At 39.7% G+C, this 16833-nt stretch overlaps 1 protein-coding gene across 1 annotated transcript in view; it reads right to left on the bottom strand.

The window, feature by feature from the left end:
• Positions 1-16833, bottom strand: part of itga5 (integrin, alpha 5 (fibronectin receptor, alpha polypeptide)) — a 37438-nt gene that overhangs the window by 3736 nt on the left and 16869 nt on the right. Inside the window, exons 5-27 of the mRNA XM_079478651.1 lie at positions 16511-16572; positions 16359-16404; positions 16053-16181; positions 15884-15928; positions 15531-15574; positions 15255-15308; positions 14476-14528; positions 13956-14164; positions 13666-13866; positions 13535-13580; positions 13335-13448; positions 12350-12405; positions 11356-11513; positions 10809-10946; positions 8521-8588; positions 7026-7173; positions 6673-6765; positions 5339-5418; positions 5170-5250; positions 4950-5055; positions 3728-3886; positions 2286-2393; positions 84-197 (exon numbers count right to left, since the gene is read on the bottom strand). Of these exons, the coding sequence (XP_079334777.1) occupies positions 84-197; positions 2286-2393; positions 3728-3886; positions 4950-5055; positions 5170-5250; positions 5339-5418; positions 6673-6765; positions 7026-7173; positions 8521-8588; positions 10809-10946; positions 11356-11513; positions 12350-12405; positions 13335-13448; positions 13535-13580; positions 13666-13866; positions 13956-14164; positions 14476-14528; positions 15255-15308; positions 15531-15574; positions 15884-15928; positions 16053-16181; positions 16359-16404; positions 16511-16572 (2312 nt within the window). The remainder of the gene's footprint in view (positions 1-83; positions 198-2285; positions 2394-3727; positions 3887-4949; positions 5056-5169; positions 5251-5338; positions 5419-6672; positions 6766-7025; positions 7174-8520; positions 8589-10808; positions 10947-11355; positions 11514-12349; positions 12406-13334; positions 13449-13534; positions 13581-13665; positions 13867-13955; positions 14165-14475; positions 14529-15254; positions 15309-15530; positions 15575-15883; positions 15929-16052; positions 16182-16358; positions 16405-16510; positions 16573-16833) is intronic.

Below are 16833 nucleotides of genomic sequence, written 5' to 3'. Positions count from 1 at the left end.
GTATGAGATCACCCTAAAACTTTGCTTTAGATTAACTGCATTATGAGTAGAAACAGAGACGGCGTCCTTGAACTTCTGCTCACCTCCATGAATGTTTGGGCCCAGATACGCGAGCGAACGTGCAGTATGGCACTCGTCCCTCTCTCCAACAGGCCAACATCACACGTTAACATCCAGCAATCCACACTGGAGCAAGACTAAAGCAGAAAATGTAGAAAAAAACTGAAATGTTTGCCGACCCTTCTGTCTTATGCACAAAAAAACCCAAGCAGTCATGTGCCAAACAAGAAGCATTTGATTTATTTATTTCAATAATTTATTAAAATGTATTCAAACAATAGTCTTACATTAGGATTGGTTTAAATGACTATTTATTCAAATGTATTCAAGCTATTTAATGACACTTCAATTAGTCATAAATTATCATTCATAATCATTCCCAGAAACAAATAAAACTTGGTTGAAAACCAAGGCGGGTTTACATAATTGGCATGATGCAGTTTACAGAACCCTTTTTTATAGCTGTACTTGCATATGAGCTTGTGCCAAAACTTCATAATAGCGGTTATTTCAACAAACAAATAAAATCCAACAAGGTCATAAAAGACATGCTTTAAACAAACAATACATTCAGGAAAATTACAGTTAAATAGATTTCCCGCCGACATACAATCTATTTGAACAAAGGCGTGTCTGCTTGTCACTGAAGACCACCGAGACAAACTCTCATTGAAAGCTCTAATTACAAACTCAAGAGTAATTCTGAACGTGATGATCCGCATGAAGAGCTGAGGACATTGACACAGACGTTAGCATTATGAGCCAAGAGCAGTGACAAAGAACCTAATGTTAGCATAGACTGCTTTAAATTAGAGGGAATGGGCTGCTTGAGAGTCACAGGACTGTAAACTCCTACCTCGAGTCGCCTGAAGCCAAATACCAACCCACCGACGCAATAACACTTAGTTCCCTGTTTTTTTAAGCTGTACACTACCACATTCGTAGTCAGATCATTGTTTTGTATTATTTGCAGATCGTGCAACCCCTTCCACAACGGTAGATACACAACTTTGTGTGGGGTCTTGAGGTTTTCGAGTTTCTAGCTATTGTCTTGAACTAGTTTGTTTGTTTTGTGCTGGATTTAATGATGGCCGAAAGCACACAAACACTAAAAACGCTTGTCTGACTTTCATTTCAAAGAAAAGAAAATGAGGACGTAAACATTTCAATACTGAAAACTTTTAGTCACCATGTCATTTTAAATCTGTATATGACTCTTTCTTATGGGGAACACAAAAGAAGATATTTTGAGAAATGTCTCAGTGGTTTTGTGTCCATACAATGGAAGTCAATGATGGGTGATGTTGTTTGGATCGCCAACGATCTTTTTTAAATATCTTCTTTTGTGTCCTGGCTAAATGAAGACGGCAAAGAAATGAATAGCCCCCAGCATCACGTCATCAAGCCAGGTATAATAAGCGAGGGCGATCGAGCACAACGCTTCGGGACAAAGCCTTCTTTCATCGGGACACGTACAGAGCAAGGATGAGCGCTAACTGCACCTGGTCGACACAATCGGCTGCTGTCTGAGAGAGGTGGCAGACTGGGCCGGTTAATGACGCAGAGAAGAACTGGAAACTAAAGGGTAGAGCAAGGACGTTGTGGCAGGCCATTAATGATGTAACGCGCATACGTAAACACGCCTATCAATCTTCATGGCAGTCAATCATTCAGAGCGGGTCTTTGACCCCGTATGACTCAACCTTTTGAGTTAATACACCAGTGAAGGAAAGGTCATGTGACTTCTGAGGTCATGAGAATGTTTGAAGAGTTTGGTTCCAAAATTAGATAAAAAATAAAAAAATGTAAAAATCATGTTTTTTATTGTTTACATGTTTGTATTGCGTTTTATTGTGTTAGTGAGCTGTATTTTTGAGTTATTATGGCTCAAATAAAAACAAACCGACTTGCAGTTTGATTTATATCAATTGGACTGCATAATAAAAAACATGATTTCTGGAACCAAACTCTTTGTATGTTTGTTTAATGTTTGTTACACGTACAAGTCACAAGTGACGTGTAACCAGTGCTTGTATACCAGATACCCACGATGCACTGCATCAAACTTAGCGTACAAATAAGACGATGGACAAGGTGACATGCATGAATAATGCTACTTTAGAAGGGAGCTCCCTATGTAGGCATGTTAACTCGCTCTCTTTGAGTTGAGGTTTTTCTTTTCTTTTCTTTGTGTTTTAATTCTGTAAACATTTAAGGAATCTCACCAGATTGGTCATTTGAGACAGCTCGCCCTTGTGCGTTTCCCTCTTCTCGATGTGATGTTCGTGCGCCCCATCTCGTAAGGGAGGCTGCTCGGTTGAGGACTGCTGCAGCTACAGAGAGAGAGAGGGAGGAAAGAGTGGAAAAAGAAGAAAAGAAAGAACAGAACAGAACATTAAGTGGAAATGTACCACCCTTTTGGACATTCACATACAGTTCAGTCTGTACAGACGCCCTGTGACTCAACATGAGCTCAATGGGAGGGATGCTTCACTCAGGGATTGGGTAAGAGTTGAATTTTACCCCACTTCTCCATTCTCTCCTCAAAGCCAAGCAACACATCCTTAACAAACAACGACTTCACGGCAGATTTCAGCCAAATCCCACGTTACATCAGTTTTGTGTTAAAGATTATGTCCCTCAAAAAAGCTAAAATTCTGGGAAATAGTCAAAACGTTGTAAGAATAAGTTTACTTGACCACAAAAACAGGCCGCATAACACAATAACATCATGGTCTTAAAGTTGTTCATTTATGCAGCCAGCTACAATTTAAAATTGTAATGCACAATACAGAAAGTGTCTATTCAAGCAGGTGGTGGATGGTCAAATGTCACGTCACTATAAAATTAACCAGCCATGCTGATCATATATAATGCAAGTTTTACACTCCTTAGGTCGCTTCCACAGGGAGGTAGAGAAAGATCCAGAGATTTACGGTACACAGGGGTCTGCCAGATCGAGCTGATGGCTGTGTTTATATAGATAAAAGTGGCACATGAAAGGGAACAAATTGAGTTGAGAGAACAGTAGGAGGATCAAAGACTTCTTAATGTTCTCGGATGGGGCAGGAGTAGAGACAGCATGGTGGTAACGTGCATGTGCTTGCCATATGCAAAGTTGAACAGGACATGCTGGGTGTGATTGACAGCGGTTGTACATTGGGTTTGAATGCAAGTAGTCGTCAACAGGCTCCGCCCATTTATGAGCTTCTGTGTGTGACGGAAATCTGTTATCTGGCATCTGAGCACACATACATAGTGTGAAAGAATTAAAATAAAAAGTAACTATATTTTGCATGAGAAAATTATTATAGAATGTTTATTAATTCTATATTTGAAACGATTTATTTAATTGTATTGAAAAGGATTTGGTCTTAATTTTCCACAATTAATTTTTCAGTAGTAACGTAAGTTTAAGGGGAAATGTTTACATTGTCATGCAAAAAAAAAGAATTGTGCTAAAAAAATTATTCTTTCTTTTGATTTGGGGTGAAATGTAACACAAACATGTTCTGTGCAGGTTTTACGGGATTTTCCCATTTACAGTTTAAAAAAAGGCTGACAGATCAAAGTCATGCCCATAATCACAGAACTCAACCCCACTCTTACTGCAGCGGGTCAATCCGCGATTACATCTCTGCCCTGTGGTTAACCCAAGGCCTCTTACCTTCAGCTTCAAGGGGTTGAGTATGTTGTGGGTGGTGCAGTTAACAGGGCCCTCAGTCGTGACCTCCAGAGGGTAAATGAACCTGTTGCTTTGAAGCCTCATGGGGCACTTCAGCTGCAGGACAGTGTGACTGATGCGACTCGGCCCATTGTTCACCAGCTGAGACAGAAAGATAAAGAGATGACTCAAGTTTGTTGTCATAATAATCCCTCTGAACCACACCGCGCTAACTTCAACGTTGCTCCTTTATTACACTGAATGCCCTGACATCCACAGGATTAGTTGTGTTACCACAATTTAAATCCAGAGATTTTGTATTCTCTGGTCACCAGTGTTGGGGCAACAAATTAAAAATAGTAAAGCTACTAAACTAACAAAATTTTGATGTTTTACCTCTATTCAACTGTATATTTTTCTTTCCTTGAATTTCTATAAAAATAATAATAAAATGTATTTCTTACTTACCATATTTGTTAATAATAACAACAGCAATACTACTACTACTGCTCCTACTACTGCAACAACTAATAATAATAATAATAATAATAATAACAACTAGTAATAATAATAATAATGACGACGATTAATGTTATTAATAAATAATAAATAGCTATTACTATTATTATTATTGCTGCTGGTATTATTATCATTATTAATAATAACAACTATAATTAAACTTATTCATAATATTTATAACTATAATAATAAATATTACGGTTATTAATTCATAATAAAGCAATAATTATTATTATTAAATCTATATTTCTGGTCTGTCTGTTTCACAGTGTGTTTTCAAAACACCTCTTTGGCAACAAAGGAATGCTATAGAAATAAACTTGGCTTGTAACAGTAGCTCGGCTGTTTTAAAAATAGCAAAGGTTTGTCATGAACTACTTTTTCCAGTAAGCTGCTGTTTCTTAAATGAGATTTTATTCGTTTTACTAGTATTAGTTTTGACTAGGAGTTGCATTGTAGCAAACAATTGCATTAAACATTAGAGTAACAACACTTTCAAAGTAGCATCTCCGACACTTCCAGTCACCAAAAACTGATGACTCCATATCTTGTGCTATTTCAGGCCGCTTGCACTGGAGAATTGAGCATCTCCATGACAACCTCTCTGTGTGAGTTTCCGTGACTCATGTGCAGAAGCCTGGCAGAAGGTATCGGTCTTTTAAGAATAACAGCGAGTGCCTCTAAAGGATTAAGAAGAGGTCTCTACCTCGTAAGTGTGCTGGACGGAGGGTCCGACATCCTGTTCCACCATCAGATTCTTGGCAAGCTTCCAGTTTGCAGGGGGGAAGATGACCTTGTCTGGTCGGGAGACGCTGTAAACGTGAAGATAAAGAGAGAAGGTAAAATGAGAACATATGAGAACGGAGAGAGCATCCAGAAGAGATGGTCTTGTGAGGAAAATAAATGAGTTCAGCATGTTAACTCACCCTTGTAGAATAACATCAGACCGGACCACCACCTCCAACATGTAGGGTACGACTTCACTCTGGGAGTTATTTTCATTCTTACTGCAGATCAATTGAATTTAAGTGTTATGAGTGGTGCACAATTTATCTCTGATCGTATTTGAGTGGAGGAGTATATAAAATGTCATACCAACGGATCTGCAGGTCAAACTGCACGAATTTGTGTGTGTCCTTCAGACGAGGCAACGTGAAGCGCAGTCCGCCCCATAACTTCAAACAAAACAAAACAAATCTTTAAAAATCCTATTTCATTCATTTCAATAACATCAGGTTTACTGATATAAGCACCCTAAAGAAACAAATCATCCATAGCAAAAAAGCGGATGTCTGAGGAATGTTTCCTTCCTGTATTCTGTCCAAAAACATGAGTCCGAATACTGACCGAGAGCCAATGAAATGTATCTACTCCCATTCATCATAGTGATGTCATGTAAGCATGCATGCTCCAAAGTAAAACACTGCACACCGGTGTTCCCAACTGTCTTTTATAACTATAGTTTTATGATCTTACCGCACGCACACAAACATGCAACAAGACCTCAAACAAGAGGCCCTAATTCTCCCCCCACACCACGTGTGAGTGTCTGTTCTCGCATACATGATTTTTGAATTTCTCATTGTATAAGATAATATTACAGATACTGTACCTGTCCTTGGAACCAAAAAATAATGACTTAAAATGACCTTGATAATAAAATTGCTGTATAAAATAAAATGAACAGTCATTATGTATTGTCCGTTGCATTAAAAGAGACACAATTTGCATTTAAGACAGGGAAACTCCCCAAGGGGCTCAAGGCAAACTGAGTGTCACTTCCTGTGTGGCTGGTGGGAACTTCCTGTCCAAACATGATCCAACACAGCCCCAACTGACTAACACACTTTGTTTAAATGGCTACCAGAATACATGATAAAAGGTTTTCTTGTTCTAGGTAAAATGCTAGCCTGTGCTGAGGAATAGATTACACTTGACAAATGCAGACGTTGATCATGAAAAATGAAATCACATTGAGTGCGGTTTTTATCTTAAATGTCTGGTGTATAAAATGTATCATCATCTAGTGGTGAGGTTGTGAATTGCAACCAACCACTCACTCCCTTTTAAAGCACTATGGTGGCTGACACAGAACTAAGATGGCGTCACACTTTTGCTTATTAGCTATTTCCGGAACACGCTCTGTAGAGCAGTTTGTCCATGAAGGGCTACTGTAGAAACAACATGGCGAACTCCATGTACGGGGACCCGTAGTGTATGCAGATAGATATAGCTCATTCGAAGGTAATAAAAACATAATGGTTCATTATGTAAGGTCTTTATACACCTCTTAAGACAAAATGATGTATATTATATTGCACTTCTATCCAAAAAAATACACATTTGACATTTAAAGTAGTGTGCCTACAAAAAAGTCATGGATTTATGATTAACGGCTAAATATGCATGTAATGGTGTGAGGTTCTTACGCTGGTGCCTGATTTCATGGGGTTGCCCAGGTCACAGCTGAGATAACGGGTTTGATTTTCCGTCTCGTAGCTGCAAGTCAGTTGGGTCAAACTCTGTAAAAAAAGACGTGCATCAGTAAACAGTGATAATTAAACCCCTGGCACATCCTACTTATATCCCTACTTCTTCAGTTTTTCTTTAAAACGCATCATTGAAAATATATATGCACGCTGTAAATTCATTTAAACGGCAACAGCTGTCAGGCTTTTCCTGACTATGAGATTTTTCAGCTGAAACGTTGAACATCTGTGAACATGTTCTGGCACACGTGTTTAATGGCCAGCATCTGTAGGGTGGGTCAGCCATGTCTCACCTCATTATTACGTCCAATTCCGCTGTAGTCGGCCTCTGGTGGCAGGACCACATACAGCTCTGCTTCATAAGCTCCACCACCATCGTTCTTTGCGTTGAAAGTCAAAGTCAGAGAGTTGTCATCACCCATGTAGACTTCCTTCCTGTCCCTGCAGAACACAAAGCAAACAAATTGTAAAGCTCCTAAATTTGCCTTTTTTCTATAGTGTGATATTTAGGGTTAGGGATTTGAACCTGTCAAACACTAAAACTGACACGTACAAGCAAAAGGAATATTAATACATATCCAACAAAAGGCAATATTAATACAGTGTCTCCAGTTTTTGAGGTTGCTTTACAGTAACACACCACACACAGTACATCGACCGGATGAAATGGTGCTGATATGGGGGTGAAAAGTCAAACAAAATGCATCAGCAAGATATCAGCAACAGGAAGTCTTTAGGTCTCCAATTTTTCATTTAAAAAATGTATTGTAGTTGTAAAGTTCATGCAATGACAAACTGTGGAACAGCACCACCCACCCCACAAAGTTCTTCGTTTATATTTCTCCATGTTCCCTCGGCCCACTTTTTCTTTCGACATTTCAGACACAATGAGAAATTCCATGCGAGGGCCACACAGACGCTTCCAATTACAGCCTGGCCCCGTAAAGCCAGACTAGAGAGTCAGAGCGGGCTGCATTCAAACACTGGCATTGGGTTGGTGGGAGACCCTACGTAGAATCCATAGCTCGGTGTGATTTAATAACAAATCCCTTCTGATGACATTTATGATGCTGGTATCAATAAAAATTTTTGATTTTAAATGTTGTCATATGAAGAGTTTGGTTCCAAAATAAGATCTTTGAAAATGAAATTAATGTTTTCTTGTGTTTTATTGCGGTTAACTTTTGCAGGTCACACTGTTCGTTTTGCTTGTTTAATGTCAAGATTATCCAAATCACTCTGTCGAGGATAAACGTTTTGAAATACGCGATCTAAGATTAACGTTACAATTCTGTAGGGTTTTGGTAAGTCACATTTTTGTGGTTGCAGAATAGCAACACTCGCAGACAAACCTGGGCATAAAAGAGCATGTTGAAAGGGAACAGGAAATACTCATGCATTGGAAGTGCAGGAAAAAGGGGGCCACATAGATTTCCAAGCCCCCTGAATTTTCTAAACTTGTTTCCCTCATCTATCCATCAGTTTTTCCTAAATGTCAAATCACAGCATCTTTTGCGTAGCCTTTTTTTCTTTTGAATGACTTGAATGATTTCTTTTTTCTATTTGTGCGCTCAATTTCACTTAGCTCACCTGAAAACACTTGCACACTTAAAGTTACCAAAAGGTTTGTCTCTTAAAATAAATGGACCAAAATAGTAGTTAAAAAAACTACTTTTAATTGTCTTTATGCCTACAACAGTTTAACAAACATGACTTTACTGCAAACTCTACAACAAGCAAACTACACCCGAGGGCTTTACTTTTTGCATTCCTTGGTAATCATCTTACCCGTGCACGGAGAGTTTCAGGTCAGGGACACAGATGTTGTCCTCTCCACAGTCCAGTAAAATCTGGGCCTAGAATAAAAGCCAGACAGAAAAAGAAACCAATGTGAGTTCATGATAGGTTGCAGGCAAAAAGAAAAGACATGGCTTCCAAACACAACAAATTCTTACGTGAATTTAGTTGTTGGCAAATCTTTGGCTGTACATATTTACATCATGTATTAACATCTGTCCTGAGTGATGGTCTCTTAACATACGTCTCAATTTGTGTCTTCTATGTCATAAGTCGCCAACTCACTAAATTGTTTTGTTGCAAAAAAACAGACCTCCAAAAAACCCTGTGAAACAATCTTTTAACTTGTTGATACCAAGTGTAAACAGGACTCAAAACCCATTCAGGTGTCCCATCACACTTGAAATAAGCATCTACAACACAATTCTCATGATCATTTACTTCACTAAACATCTCCGGGCGTTCACAACTAAACCAATCCCAAAAAATCTATCTATTTACGAATTGCTACGAAACGACTACAAACAACTACAACTTTAAATAAAAATCAGAGCAAAGCATTCGGAAGACCAGCTGTGCTTGTAAACAACCGACCTCAATCATCTGTTGTATTATAAACAATCCATTCAGCGGGGGTCAAGTGTTTGCGCACGGCCTCGTACATTACTGCATGGCGCAACCTATAGTCTGCAGTAGCACTGCTATAAACATTATTGCTTAGACCGGTAAACATCACTCCTCAGCCTAGCAAAACATGACGTTACAGGTTAGTAAACGTCGCTAAATGTATTTGGGGCTAGGGAGCAGATGTGTTCGAGCATTACGAACGTATAGCGTTCGTTTGGTCTGAGGGATAAGAAACTGTACCGGCCACCAGCATCCACATCAGAAGCCGCCGACCTCTAAACCACATGTTAGCTGCACGCGACACAACACACGGATATATATGTCACATTAATGAGCAGGAGGGGGAGGGAATCAAACTTGTATAGAAACCTATAGGAAAAATAAGCTGTGTCACAGCTAATGACTTCCTCCTGATGCCGTGTTTCCGACATGTGCGATAATGCCGCACGACGATGAGGATAAGAAATAGACGGAGAAGATTAGAAAGGGGAAAGCGGCTTCCCTATAATCTGTTAGCTGCAAACTCTAATTACGACCGATGAGGGCGGCCGCCCCTTTCCACAGCTCCCCGCAGACCTGCGACGGGCCGCTCTAAAAGTCCTGGAGAGAAGAGGTTCATTGTGGCTGAGCAGAGATATGAATACGAGGGGGTCACATGTGCATTCAAATCTGACCTATGACCAAAACCATCATAGAGTGTTTACTGAATCATGAGGGTTTGAAAACAGAACTGGATAAAGAAGTACTCGTCTGCTTCACTTGATGTATCATAACATCAACCAATAAGAGGTCTGAAACGCTTTCATCTACAGGCAAAATAAATGGGTTTGCTTCACAAGGAACCCAACAGTGACTTTGGTGCTTACTGTGCAGTGTTTAATGCCAAATTATAGACCATATCATAACACTTGCGAGCCTTTTGTGCCCCAAAGTGCATTAAAAAACACATTCACCTCATATCCCAGTATTATTTAATGAATACCTTCCTTATCATGTATTCAACCTTATGTTATTCCAAACCTGTTTGACTTTCATTCTTTTGCAGAACACAGAAGATTATATTTTTAAGAACCTTGGTGACCAAACAACACTGGCCTTCATTGACTTCCATTCTATGGACACAAAACCACTGGGACATTTGCCAAAATATCTAAAAAAAAACAGCTCCGTCAGTAACGCTTCCAAAACCTTTGATTAGAAAGTTCCTGCACATGGTCAGAGAAGCCGAACGAAAACTGCCACCCAAAAAGCTAAACCTAAACAGACGGCATATGGCCTATGAGGGCTCCACCCTGGGAAAAAAAAGAGAAATCTATAAACCCTGTACATAAGCAAACACCTCTAAAGCACTCTGCCCTCCGCGTTGGAGTTTCCACGAGGCCTGGCGAGCTACTCCTGGTGGGACAGTGAAAAGTTCTTGTAACGTACACGCTTCACATTTTATTCTACTCTCAAATGGCTTTCCAGACAATTTGGAGAGCTTCCCAGATGTATGTTTTGAAAATGTGGAGGAAGGCAGTCTTCCCTCATCAGGAAGAGAGGGTCTAGGTAAAAATGAATGCCATACGGACACAGGAACTGCACGCCTCGATTTAATAGCCCTCTTCAAATGCAAGGCATTGTGGGATATTTGTGACACCACATGTACGTACTTTCTGTTCGATGAGCTGTGCCGTCTGGTAGTTGAGGATGGGTCGCAGTCCGTGCAAGTCTGCAGCGGATTGCGGGTTCAGGCTGAAGTTGAGAGCAATGAAAATGGGAGACAATTTGTCCCTGAATTCTTTCTCATCCTGCATGAAGAGAAAAACAGAACGGGAGTTTATGAGAAAGGTCACGAACCAGGACGGTATGAAACTGTTAATCCCATGCTGCATTTTTGGCCATAAATCGCACATTCAGTTGGCGCATTAGAGTCACTTATCTTACTTACATGAACTAATTTCCAACACTTATATTGTATTTAACAACGGAAAACTCATTTAAATGTCTCTGTTTTTTCATTGTTGAGAAACAAATAGTGCTTCTGACACTATTCTATTCTGGAAAAGATGCCATGTCCAAGTCTCTGGTACATCAACATAACTTTGATCTCTCCTTATAATATGTTTAAGCACTATAAAACTAACCTTGTGCATTTTAAATACCCTGTTTTGTTGTGGTTTTGCAGGTATAGGAGTTGTAACGTGGGGTCAAACTCACCCGCAGGTAGATCTTAGTGTCACTACAGTATCTGGCTCCATTCGACACAATTAACGTCTTCTTTAGACTTGGTAGCTGCGTGTCCAAAAACAGTGCTCTCCGTACGGCTCCCTTCTGCTGCTGCTTCAGACGATCCAGCTGAACTTCGACATTAAACTCTATGACACACATCAAGATATGGTTTGTTTTTAGGGCATTGTAATTTCACTTTGGCTTAAACAAGAGCCCTCCTGACACAGTGCTTAACCTCAAACCCCATTGGCCAGCCTTGACCTTGATCCCTTAAGAACACTAGAACATTATATTTTGAATTTTATTATGAATGATCCAACACCTGAAGAGAAAGCCTATAATAGTTTGGATCAAAAGCTGTGAAGGCATGAAGGAATTTAAATGCGCTTGGAGTGCTGGGCAGATGTGTGTAGGGCACCTGTGCTCCGTTATGTGTGTTATTCTTCACACACATAGTCGAGGACTTTAATGATCAGGCATATGGCAGTGTCATTAGGTTGCATAAAGGTTGTGTTTAAACAAAGAAATGCTTATAGGTGGATGTTGCGACTGTTTTTACTCACGCATTTGACGCATTTCCAAGTGAAATTGAACTTTGATTGAGAAAAATAGTGGGTGTGGCTTTCGTCTTTCTCTGCGATTTGATTGGATGTATAAAAACAGCTGTTGCATTTTGAAATGGGACTGGCAGCAGACTGACAGTTGAAGGGGAGGGGTTAACGGATGCTCCACCCAAGCCGTCTAAAATACGTCATTTAAGATGGATAGTCATTATAGGATGGAAGGGCATTTTCAGATTTTATTTGAAGTTTATGAGGGCACACGATTCTTAAAAAGAGAATGACCCACATTGATTAACAATATCTCATGAAGAAATAGGCATTGTAATTTTTATTTTACTGGGACTTTAATACACAACTATTCAAACTTAAAGAACTCTTGCAAATGGGTAAACAGTAGCAGATGTGTCCTGCTGGCTTACCGAGATTATTTGGTAGGTGCTTCCCATTGGCTGAGATACAGAAGCTCAGGTTCACACTAAAAAGGGGAAAAAGAGAAAAATGATGAGAGATTGATGGATTTATTAAAATGAGACATTAAAATTGACGGCCATTACATATCTGTGTCTATCAACACTCGATATTAATTCATTCAGCTGCATGGCTATAAAGGAGGAGGCAAAATGAAAGAAAGAAAGAATGCAAAACATTACTTAATAAAATAATACACAAAGGGAAAGAAGAACAAAATATATTCCCAATCCAGGCTACTCCCAGCCTGTACAATAAATGCTGTGTGCTCAAATGTGTGTTTCTAAGCCTCAGTATACTGTTCTCTGTCTGTGTGTGGGTATTAGCACACATGCATGTGTGGCTCAGTATGTCCTGATGTTTCCCAGCTGTGTTCCACCACTAAACAATATCTCATTCAAAGCCACTGCTTCACCTCTCTCTCTCCCCCTCTCTCTCTCTGTCTAACTTCTCCCAAAAGCCCCTGTGTCTAGGCAACGAGTTGTAATCAAGACATGTGTATACAAACTTTTCCTGTATAAAACAGAACAGGCGGAGAGAGACACGTTTCACGTCAGATGGGGAACTGCCCAACAGAGTTTGCTTTCCCTCAACAGATAGGATGCATATTTTAGAAAACACACATGACGGAGGTGGGAAAAATCCATTTCACACTTTTCGCCACCTTCCTGGCTCACGCTGAACCAGCCGTGCATGTTCAAACCATTTCAAAAAGCTCATGCTGACAGCTTAAATATACCCTGCCACATGCCCTTTCTGTCCTTCAAAACCCTACTGTGGATGTAATGATGTAACCATACTTTAAAATAAAAACTAAACAAATGATCATGCTGTATTTTTCAATCCCATCACATAACTTTGTTATAAAATTTAGTGTTTGATTTCATTACTGCATGTATTTACACCAAAAACAAAGTTGGATAATGGGAAACATACCAGGAAACGTGCTGGGTCTCAGTCCCGTGGCTAATGGGGCAAAGTTTCTCTTCAGGATTAATAATAGTTGGATAGACGCTCAGGGTGGCACTTGTATTTACAATAGGACGAGATCTGGAAAATAAATAAAAGACAAAACAGCTTGTAGTATCTCTTTTTTCTCATTTTCTATGCTGGTAATATCTCTGATTCTGACTCACCTGTACAAAATAGCGGCGTCTGCACCAAACGCACCAACAATGAGATCTGCATTAAAAAAAGATGGAATTGAAACTTAGAATCAGACTAGACTAACGGAAAGATTTTCACTCAGCAGCCTATAGTTTCTCACCCGGGTAGCCATTGTAATCCAAATCTTCACCTCCACGAAGGGCGTATCCAAAAATGGCAGGTAAATGTGACGATACCGATGAAGCCCATTGGCCAGCGATCACCTGAGAAGGCTTTTCTCTGAGACCTCCTGCGAATCCATTATAAACGAACACCAATCCTTGTTTGTTCTCCCCACCGAACGGACAACTGATGGCCACATCTGCAAAGTGAAGATTACAGAATATAACTATCAAATCTTTAAGCCTTTATGTAGTTATAAGAAAGTATAAAAAATGTGTTTGCTCTAACCGTTGTAGCCATCTTGGTTGAGGTCTCCGAGAAGAGCGATGGAGCTGCCAAAACGGCCAAACGTATGAGTGCCGGTGAGGTGAGGTAGCTGAGGCGTGAGGTTCAGAGGTCCGTTCTGCAGGTACACGTAAACCCGACCCAACTCCTCCAAACGCCCATCAGAATCTCGAACCATGAACATGGGGGCTCCAACCAGCAGATCGGTCATACTAGAGGGTACATCAACCATAAATGTAATGTCATCATTTACTCACCCCTAAAGTTGTTTCAAAGCTGTAAAAATGTCTTTGAACACAGAAAAGGATATTTGGAATAATGCCTGTAACCAAACAGTTCTTGGCCACCATTCTTCCCAATTTCTTTCTCTGTGTCCAATAGAACAAATAAATTATACAGATTTGGGTGAGTAAATGCAGAGAGAATTTTCATTTTTGGAAACCACTGATATAGAGTGACAAGGAGCAGCATATAATATAAAAATCCTCTCTAAAAATCGGTTTTCAGATTCATGTTTACTTACCCATCGTTGTTGATATCCCCAGCTGCCACAGCATGACCGTAGTAGGATCCCATCTGAAAAACGTCAATGTCAAACTTCTTTAAAAGGTCAACCCAAATCAACTGATTCCCATGCCTGGTCTGAACGTTCTCCCTTCTCAATTTTTACATCTTACCCAACGCTGTACCCAGATCTGAATAATAAACTATGTATGCAAGTATCTAAACATTCTAAAAGGAGGCTATTTTAACAATACTATGGTTACGTGGAAACGTTGGGTAAGCTCCTTATGAATACCATACGAACAGCAGCTTTGCATCGTTACGCCTGCGACACAAATTGACATTTATTCCAATTGCTTATGAATTTCGGTGCATGAAAAGAGCTCTCTGTAGACCCAGATGTGGCCGTGTTCTCCAGCCCCCCGAAGTGGGCACACGCATACACGTTCTGATTGTATTTACTCAGCTGAGGCAATCATAGCAGTCAGAAAGCTCCAACAATTTCCATTTGCAAAACCGTAGTGCTCGAAAACTGCCGTAAGCTCTCGCCTCAAATACTCATGTTTACTGCCAACCACAGATCACTCCAGAGCAATTTAAAGAGATTTTTAGGGGTGGTCAAAGTTTTGCAAATCAGAATTACATAACTCTTTTTTAGACCATCATAAAAACAATATATTCTTGCAATAAACTGGGGACCTTCTTCTTTGGTTTCTTCCATTTTAAAAGGGCAATACTGGTGCCGTTTCATATTATTTGTAAATTGTAAAATTGTGCACTGGTGTTATTTGAACTCACCTGCTCGCCAGTAAAGTTCTTCAACATGTTCAGAGAGCCATTCAGAATGGAAACCTAACAAGACAACATAATGGAATTTACTTTTCATCACGTGCCATCGGAACAATTGGTGGTAAAAGGATTGTTCATACGCTACAAAGTGATTTCGGACAAATTCGGATATGATGATGGACACCGAAAAGCTCATTTAACACACGTTATGAGTGAAAAGCTCTCCAGCTAAATGTGACAACGTATTCAATCTCTCTCTGTCGGTAGCGTGATGTTTTCTCTCACCTGCCCGTGCAGTTTTAGTCCTCTGGGAACTCCAGTCACAATGTCTGAGAGACGGAAAGCGGGCATGCCAACAAAAAACAGGAAAAGTGCAAGATTTAGAAGTGGAAACATGGAAATGTGCGGGTTTCACAGGAACTCTGAGAAATCTGGCGATTAGGGCCAGAATCCCTCCTTGAGCTCTATTTTCCAATGTGTTTAAGTATTGTAAAGTGAGATCCCAACACTTTATATGATATGCTGATTTTGTGTATACTGCTACTGAAACTGAAATGATATTATGATCATCTAGTCAAACTGCTTAAATGTACCATAGACACAAAGAGATTTATTTTTTAACAGGTCAAACCATTCACCTTCTTCATAACCTCCACTGAAATTGCCCACAGCCACAGAGTAACCTGTAAAATGAAACAAACAAAAAATAAAGATGACGACACACATAAATAATGCAAACCACAGAGTATTTTCCCCCGTAATAGCAGCATCATCGGTTGACTAATAAGGGAGGGTTCCAATTCGTACCCATGTAGTTGTCATCAAAGCTGATTTCTTTTTTCTGTTTGGTCTGAATGAGCCCGCCCACCGATGTGAGGAAGAATCCTGGGTAATAAGCCTGGACTATTTCTTCTTTGACTGCTGTGATCACTTGACCTGGAACGTTAAGAAGTTGAACTTAGTCTTTAGCCATTATTTCCCCCACATTAGGAAGACAACAAAAGACTGAAGAGCTTGAACCAAAATCATTTGTCTGATGGAAAATTATAACTCGCTATGTTCAAACAAGTATGAAAAATAAATGCTATATTGGCGCTTATTTTTAATTCCAACCTTGCCAGAAGTAACTGCCAGGTCCTCCAAGCACCACTTTTCCTTCCTGTAACATAGCAACAGTATCTAGGTGAGCACATCAGATGCAATAGCAGAGATGTCCAAAGCATTTCTGAAATACTTCATTCTTTTCCAAAAGCAAAATGTCTTACCCGTGTGAAATCAGCACTGAATCCGCCCTGACAATAACCTTGGCCTTTTCTTTCACTAAATTCTGCAAAAGGTACACATTCAGAAAGCATCATTTAGTTTTTAAATACTACCTATTCAAATTCTTCTGACACTGATACAACAGTTAAAGTGATGGTTCACCCAAAAATGAAAATTAAGTCATCATTTACTCACCCTCTTTGTTGTGTCAAACCTGTATGACTTTCTTTCTTCCGAAGAACACAAAAGAAGACATTTTGAAAGATTTGGTTAACTGGACCCCGTTCACTTGCATTGGTTTTCTGTCCATACGACATAAGTGAAT

The sequence above is a fragment of the Barbatula barbatula genome (assembly GCF_947034865.1).
Source record: "Barbatula barbatula genome assembly, chromosome: 17".
Classification (NCBI taxonomy): domain Eukaryota; kingdom Metazoa; phylum Chordata; class Actinopteri; order Cypriniformes; family Nemacheilidae; genus Barbatula; species Barbatula barbatula.
Note: the sequence above shows the minus strand (reverse complement) of the source record. Positions and strands in the feature narration are given on the sequence as shown.